Source organism: Coffea eugenioides, chromosome 10, assembly GCF_003713205.1.
Source record: "Coffea eugenioides isolate CCC68of chromosome 10, Ceug_1.0, whole genome shotgun sequence".
Taxonomy (NCBI): Eukaryota; Viridiplantae; Streptophyta; class Magnoliopsida; order Gentianales; family Rubiaceae; genus Coffea; species Coffea eugenioides.
Window position 1 is genome coordinate 32,695,668 of NC_040044.1, and position 8,727 is coordinate 32,704,394.

At 35.7% G+C, this 8,727-nt stretch overlaps 1 protein-coding gene across 1 annotated transcript; it reads left to right on the forward strand.

Annotated features, from left to right (window-relative positions):
- Positions 1-4,921: 4,921 nt before the first annotated feature.
- LOC113748591 (leucine-rich repeat receptor protein kinase EMS1) lies at positions 4,922-6,866 on the forward strand. Its single transcript, XM_027292063.1, has one exon. The coding sequence runs from the start codon at positions 5,118-5,120 to the stop codon at positions 6,279-6,281; it is 1,164 nt and encodes a 387-aa protein (XP_027147864.1). The 5' UTR covers positions 4,922-5,117; the 3' UTR covers positions 6,282-6,866.
- The last annotated feature ends 1,861 nt before the right edge of the window (positions 6,867-8,727 follow it).

Genomic DNA, 8,727 nt, shown 5'->3' on the forward strand with positions numbered 1-8,727 from the left:
TTCATAATACTCTAATTTTTAACAATTTTGACTAGGGAGGGTCGTACTTAACTATGGAGGTGGAGAGCGACTCTTCTCTTCTTTCTTAAGTTTGATTTAGTAGTCAAGAAAACAATAGAATTGGCCTAAATAAACGCCACTTATATTTGTGCTTAAATGAAATCATACTGCAAAAGGGGGAAACTTAAGCCGTGCTTGTGGAATTTACTAGCAATGATTATGTGAAGTTTGTCCAGTTCTTTCAATTGTTTGAAACCGAAACATGAGGAATTAAAGTCAATACTCAATAATGATTTTTGAAAACATCAACTTGGTCCCCAAAAAAAAAAAAATCTTCGATTAGCAATTTGGGATATTGGATTCTTTCCCTGTAGGAGATACACAGAGAGCATGCTTAATTCTATAATGCTATACTTGGATATTCTGAAAAATAAAAGAAAAAGAAAAGGTGAAAATTGGTGGAGAGAAAGAGATGTTAACTGTGATCTTTTGGGTACAAAGGGATAGTTGACTACTTATGGACTGAAAATTCATTCGATGTTTGTTTAACAGTGCCCAGAACAAAAGAAAAAGAAAAAGTGATTACTGGTGGAGAGAGATAAACTACTAACTTTAACCTTTTAGGTGCAAAAGGGGTAATCGATTATTTATTTATGAGTAAATCTTATATACACTGTATACATTATCATCGTTTAATTTATGACATATGTACAAAATCTGAATTTCAAATTCAAATTTTACATAATTGCCATTCATCCAACGTTGACTGTGTATATATTATCGTCGGTGTAGGAAAAATTAATCATTTATTTTATAGAGGGAAAACTGAACTGAAATCTCATCCTAGGATTTGTTTAATGAGTGATTAAGAACTTACCAGTATAGCATGTTTACAAGTTGCACATTTTTAGCAGGTCTTTCTTTCTTTCTCTTTTTTTTTTTCAGTTAAAACGTATCTTTAATATATTCTAATATTCGATTTGGCTAATGGGGGTTGGTTTCAGACGAACTGCAGTTAATTTTAAAAAGTGTCTAAACATAAAGATGCAGTAATTTATATTTATGCATATTTATATTATAATTGTGTTATGTAAAAACTAAGACGTTTAATGTTGCAGTTACACCCATTTTTTCTTGATCCTTTGAAAAAAAAAAAAGATTCATTTTCTTCATAAAAAATAAGAGGTAGAATCAATAAAGATTTCTTTTTCGATCCATCTTGATGAATCACTTTTTTTTTTTCGATTCATCTGTGTAATTAGGCTAGCGGGTGCCTATACCTAGCCTTCATGGGGTCTGCATATTCTTTCTAGCATTTCCAATTCTCCATCATGAATTTCAAACTTTTTTCATGTTCTCTCTAAATGTAGAAGTTGGACTTAGAATCTTTTGCCATTTTCAAGCTTGGCCTCCACGGATTTTCAGTTTTGGTGTATACTACCGTGTTATAAATTTGGCTATACAGGAGTATTAAGCACGATATCTACAGGGTTTTGGCTTGACCGCCGTGTGGGCTCCAACAAGAATATGACCACGACAAGAAAATTCCCTTTTTTTCCCCCTTTTTCTAGTCAAAATCTCTTCTTTAGGCACGTTTTCACCGTCAGTCGAATATCTTGTTTCTTTTTCTTAAAAAGAGATTATGAAAGGGGGGAAATGTTTAAGCTTTAAGGATGCATTACATCCCAGATTCCCAAGTGATATCTTCTTTTAAGGGATCATCTCATGCAGTATCAGGGTTTTGTCGTCCAGGATCAACAGTTTCCATTTAGAATCCCAAGCAAGGAGATATATAACTAGGAAGTTAAAGTTCCTAACTAGTACCATAATTAAAAGGAAGTATATATAGTAGTGTTTTTATACAATTTGGAGTTCAATTCAATTTATTCATTTTGCAGAGCGAAAATTTTTATTCAAGTGGGAAATGCTAATAACAACTTGTGACTTTTGAGTATCTACTTACCCCCCCCCCCCAACAAAAAAAAAACTCTATCCTAGGAGATTTCGAATAATGTATTTTCCCAGCGTAATAGTGCACTTGGATGGTAGATTATTTGACATAATTTTTGAAAAAAAAATTATTGTAGCATCTTTTTCGATATGATATGTGCGAGATAAAAAAAAATTAAAAAATATATTTATAATGCGAGCAAATAAATTTTGACAACTAATGCACTATTCAAACAAATATGTTAAGAGGCTATTCAAGGATTGACTTTCACCGACTTGCTACCATGTATCACGTTGCTTAGCAAGACTAGATACAAACAATTCTAGATTTATACCCTATTTAGCAAAAATTACGCAATGTTAGATGGTCTAACAGAACGTGGCCACATGTTCAATTCTTCCATTTAGTAACTGCTCTTTTTATTTCCAATCATATAAGAATTGGTGGTTAAATTATTTCCATTTTAACCTTGCTTGAAAGTCCCTGAATTACATTTACACCCCTTCAACTTTACTAGTCATTTCAATCTTTTAAGAACTTGCAATCTCCTGCAGTCCTGCTGATGCAGGGACCAAAAGGGCATTCATGGAATAAAAATCCCATCTCACTCGTGACAATAATATTTTAGCTCTACTTGGACTGAATTATTACCAAAATCTCAAAAGCAAGTGTGGTCAACGAAATTTTTTAAAATCTCGAGAGTGTTAGTGCAAGTGTCAAAGTCAATCTAGTAACATGATGGGATTTTAAAGAAGCGAATAATTGGGGTACAGCGTTAATCCCGATAGTGATAATTTTAGAGACTTGCTGACCATAGTAATCCATATTAAAAAAAAAGGCCAAAATATATAATGACAAGAAGAGAATCTGGAGAATAGCTTATATAATATAATGGGAAATGGTGGAATTTGATTTCTCAACTGGCACGTGATACAACCATTAGCCTTTGGACTGGTGGCAAGGCTTGGTGGGGTGGAGGTCAAGGTTTCAATTGCCACAATAAGTAGATTTTCTAAAAAATTTAGATGGGGTGTCGTAGTGCACCCGTTTGGTTCAGTGGTAGTTCAGTTTCCACCTGTTCCCATAGGTCCAGTTGGATCTCCCCTTAGATAGATTAGGATAGAGTAGAATATAGATAAAATAGCGACGAATGACAAAAAAAAAAAAAAAAAAATCTCACATGATACACAGCCAGTCAAAGGTCCCTACACCGATCAAGATTCAAGAAAATGGACCAGTACATTAGTTACACGATGAATGCCTAATTAACATGGTAAGCTAGAATCCTTAGGTTAACAATTTTTATTTTTTATTTTTTGTATAAATAGTTACCATGTCCATATTTTCTATAAGAATGTCAAATCTTTAATACTACTATCTTTGATTTATGTTTATCGGTACACGAATTTCAAGTATGTAGTTGAATAAACACCTTGTACTATTAACTTATATGATGTCATTATGCAATGTGAAAGATGAATTACTTTTCTCATAGCCTTAAAGTCAAGTCGGTCAACATAATCTACATAAAAAGTCTAATCCACACTTATTTTTATCTCTATCACAGATGTTACATTTGTTTGTTAAGGATAATGAAGGTCAATTTTGAGACCTAACTCGGAGCATAAGCCTATAAGGCACTTCCAAACACTCGCACGACTTAACCCTCTCCTGAAGACTAACTAGAAAAAGCCAAAATGTGTGATAGTAACTAGCAAAAAAATAATAATAAAAAAGGAACAATTACAGAGAATAGATTGGCATATATGTTAAAACTAAAGGGTTTGTTTGAATAGGAGATTATTTAAAATATTATTTAGAATGATTAATGGACCATCATCCATCCCTATTTCTGGGACAGATCCCAAAAACGTGTTTATGATGAAAACAAATACTAATATTTTGCAAATAAGCCTCAATCCAAACAAACTCAAAGTATTTGCATACAGTTTCAAAAGTTGATTGATTAGTGGGGACGAAAACATTAATTAAAAATAAAAATATTTGATCTGTGTGCAAAACTTGGGTTTCATGAGCACAACCATTCGTCCCACGAAGTCAAAAAAGAGAAGTTGAAGTCCTCGGAAATACCTTAGAATCTTTACAGTTGAATTTGTGATTGGCCGGCCGGCACCACACATGGCACCAATTTCGTCCCTAAACGTTTGACAGTCAAACAATCCATAGAGCAATTTTATGAGTTGAAAAGTGAAAACACTTAAATGAGTTGGAAAATGCCAAACCCAATGACTAATACCACATAATTAATATTATGTACACTTGAATACTAGTTCAAATTGTTACTTTTAGGGGGTATGCATGCCAATGAAAACAGCATACCATTGTGAAAGAAGTGCATTCTACCCCAAAAAAAAAAAAATTTTGTAGTCAATTCTCAGCTAACTCGTTACTAGTGCATCAGCAGTGCAAGATAATTTAGTTGGTTCCTATCAAACTCCCCTTTTTTGACCCAAAAAAAAAAAAAATTCATCCAATTTTATGCACAGTACAACTAATTTATGAATTTAGAAAGTTCAAATCTTAATCGTTAGTCCAATCTGAATTATCAATTTTGTTGAACCAGTCAAATGGGGCAATCAATCCCTTTAAAAATTTGCGTCTTGTTTGGATTGCATTTTTTTGAATTTTTTATAGAAAAATTATTATAATAATTTGATATATATAATGTGAAAAGATGATTGAAAAATATGTTCACGTAAACATAACAAAATGTCCAAACTTTAAACACGAACATGCAGGGCTTAATGTATAGCTTCTGAAGGTTCTAAGTTGTGCTAAAACAACTAGTTGAAACGTTCTCTTCTATTTTCTTCCCACTTTCCTAATAGTAATAGAAAAAAAAATATAAAGGAAACGACCAGGTTAGAATTTAGATTATATATATAAAAAGAACAAATTTAAATTTACATGCAATTTACATTCATAATTATGATGTTAGAAAGAGCTAAGAACAACCAAACCGTTGACTGGTACACCTCAGTCAACCCAACAAGACAGCACAACACACCTACTCTTCTTCCTTGTAACATAAGATAGATTAAGACCCGTTAATGGCGGTTCATCTCCCTTTTGATCCTGTCCTCCTCTCCCTTCCCTTCTCAGTCGATTCAACCCACAAAAAATATCCACCCAGAAACCCAGAAAAATGAATCCAACCCTCCAAGCTGTATTAGCAGCCATGGCTAGTTTTTTCGCAGTAACTGTTCTTTTCGGAGTTCTTATGGTAATCTGCAGAACCAGCTCGAAACGACAGCGTCCTAATCCACCCCGATCTCGGGTCAGAACACTGGATACCCGGCCCAAGGCAGTGCCCACTAACAAACCGGAGTTTTCTTCTATTACTATAGGAGAAACTACAACCTTTGACCCGAGTTTGAACCCGGTTTCCATGGGGGAGCTCCTTCAAGCTACAGCGAACTTCTCTCCGGAGCTCATAGTCGGAGACGGGAGCTTCGGCTTGGTTTATAAAGCTAAGCTCTCCTCCGGTGTCGCTGTCGCCGTCAAGAAACTCGACGCCGATGCATTCCAGGGCTTCCGGGAGTTTCAGGCTGAAATGGAGACCCTGGGAAAGATCCACCACCCGAATATCGTTAAGATTCTCGGGTATTGCTCCACCGGTTCGGAGCGGATTTTAGTGTACGAGTATATCGAGAGGGGAAGTTTGGACCAATGGCTGTATGACACGTCGTGCCCGTCCGAGGATACCGATGACGTGGACGTGGAGCATTCAGTTTTCAGGTTGCCGTTATCTTGGGTAACGAGGATTAAGATTATCAGCGGAATTGCTAGGGGATTGGCTTATATGCATAATTTGGACACACCAATAATACACAGGGATATTAAGGCCAGTAATGTGCTATTAGACGCGAATTTCGAGGCACACATAGCTGACTTTGGATTGGCTAGAAGCATCGAGGGGTCCCACTCGCACGTATCGACTCAGGTGGCCGGCACGATGGGCTACATGCCGCCGGAATACCTTAGCGGCGCGACGACGGCGACGATGATGGGGGACGTTTATAGCTTTGGGGTACTGATGTTGGAAATTGTCACCGGGAGGCGGCCTAGTTTGCCCTTTCCGTGGGAAGATGGAAAGGAGATTAGGTTGATGGGATGGGTTAATACCATGGTGGCGCAAAAGCGGTACATGGAAATGGTGGATGGTAATATCCTAAAGGATGAGCTCAAGGAAAACGAGGTCATAGAAGTTTTTAGAATTGCTAAAATGTGTGCTACTGAGAATGGTAAAACTAGGCCAGCAATGAAGGAGGTTGCCCAAATGTTGGATGGAGTTTCTCCACAAAAATGAGCCCAGTGGCAGTTTGGAGGGGGTTTGATCAGATCTATCTTTTCTTTTTTGGTATTTTTGGTTTTACCCTGTCTTAGCTTTAGAACCCATGTTTGCTTGCGGCAAATTGAGGTGATCATGACAGGGATGTATAGCATACAGCTTATTATGCAACAGAGTGATAAGGGTTATCAGTACTTCGGCTGAAGAATTCCTCAGCTAAATGATTCAACATAGGAATTTAGAATAGGTCATCAGTACCATAAGTTGTGGTTAGTTTCTAGTTACAGAACCTGGGATGTCACAAATCCCTGTTTTCTGCAATGTGAGGTTCCAACTTCCAACTTCGCTGATCCAAGACTCCTGGAAGTTGAAACTCAAAGTAGTGTTAGGTAAACATGACTTTGTGGCAAAATTTGGTTCCTGTAATGCACAGCAGGAAGTATTTTGTGTAGAACCTCACAGGCGCATTTTGGCATAGAATGGTTCTTGTCACTGATCATTTAGTGACAATTCACGAGAGAGTTTGTGTACTTTCTATGATTAATTAATGTTGTGACGTACATGTTCTTGATTGGAAATTGGAAGGATTTCACTTCATCATCATGTTGTTGTTCTTGTCTTTTGCATTAAGGGCCATCATTATGGGTGCAGGGAGGATGTGGGCATTTCATTAGTTTTTCCTTTTCTGGCTTTCCTCGTCTGTGGCATTAAATGGGAAGGGGGAGGGGGGATTAGGATTCAGGACTGGCAAGAACTTGATCATCCTGATTAAGTCAGGAGGCTGCTGGCAAGTAATTCTCCATCCAGAACCTCTCTGTTCATTTCCAAATTGAGATGTTCACTTGCAAATTTACGTTTGTAGAATTTTGTTTGTTTAATGACTGGAAAATTCCTGGTCAGATCCAGACAAATTGGAATATATGGATAGCGGTTTATTGATTGGTTACAGGAATCTCAGGTTTTCTTCTTTCTTTTTTTTTTTTTTAATAAAAGTTATTTTTATTAATAATGACAACTAATCCACAATGATGGGATTATAACTAACAGATCAGAATTAAGCAAATTTTATCAGTAACCCTTAAATAGTGGACTATAACATATTAATTAGACTGGTAGGGAGGTAAGTATAATTTTTTAAATTTTAGGGGAGCTCAGTGAAATTGTTAGAAACTTCAGGGGAGGTTTCTGAAATTATCCCTTTAAAGTATTTTGGCCATAAAGAGACGAAAAATTCAGCTGAGATACACCACCAATCGTGTGGACGGAAAAATAGAACTTCAGGTTGGATGATGCGTAATAGTGGCAACGACCGGAAACAATCAGTACATCCGTTGTAGTTTTATCACAGATTGTACCTTAATTAGTACTTCTGTTTCGCCTTCGTCCAGTGCTATTTTCTTGGCTCTGCGCCTTTTAAGTTAGCCTTTTCGACGGTCTAAAAAGGATTGCGGTGAAGCCCAATTATTACTTAACTTGGTTGACTTGCTTGGAAGGCGAATTTTTATTAAAACATGTTGGTTGGAATGGGATTTGTCCTCCGCGAACCTGTTTTTAACAGTGCGTCATCATTTCAATGTTTTAAAACTCGGATCGTTAATTGAATCGACGAGATGTTCAAGTTGAGATTCAATCGTTCAGATCGATTCAACCCTGGTTTAATGAATTTTTTTTAAAAAATAATTTATATAAATATATATGTACAAAAAAAGACATGCAATGGACTAATTTAAGATTTTATATGATAAAAAATTTAATATTTTCAAAGAACTTGGATTTTCACAATTAAAAATTTTAAATTATAAGTTGCAACAAATAAATTTCATTTCAATCTCAATTGTATCTACCAAAACATAATCTTAAATCCAACCCAAAAATACCACAATATTCTAAAATTATACAAAATTCGCGTCAATGGGAATCAGACATTGTGAGTTTAAATTATTAATTCACATTTTTTGGATTTAGAGATTGCAACTTAAAAAAAAAGTTTGAAGTTTGGAGGAAGTCAGAAAAATAGAAAATAGAAATGTAAACTTGATAAGAGGCGAAAAATGAGAAGAAAGTGAGTGGATGTGACATTTAATAATTAGTCTTTAGGGTTAAGGAAAACCTATTTTTTATATATATATATTTTTTTTCAATTTAATAGACAAAAACAAAAAAATCGCATGTTCAACTATTCAATCCGGTTCGTACAGTTTTTACTGGTTTTTAAGTTCAGTCAACCCGAGGTATGAACCAAACTGGAACTATGATTGGTTCGCAGTCCGACTGGTCGAACTAGTCGGTCCGATCTGATTTTCGAAACAATGTATCATTTACTTTGAATGACACCACTTGCTACCTAAATTAAACTTAAATTTTTCTCTGTGATTGCCATCTCAACTTGCATCTTAAGTTCCATTTCGCTTCTCTAGCTAATCCCTTGTCAAATTGCAAAGCGTGTCTAGGATTAAAAGCTTAC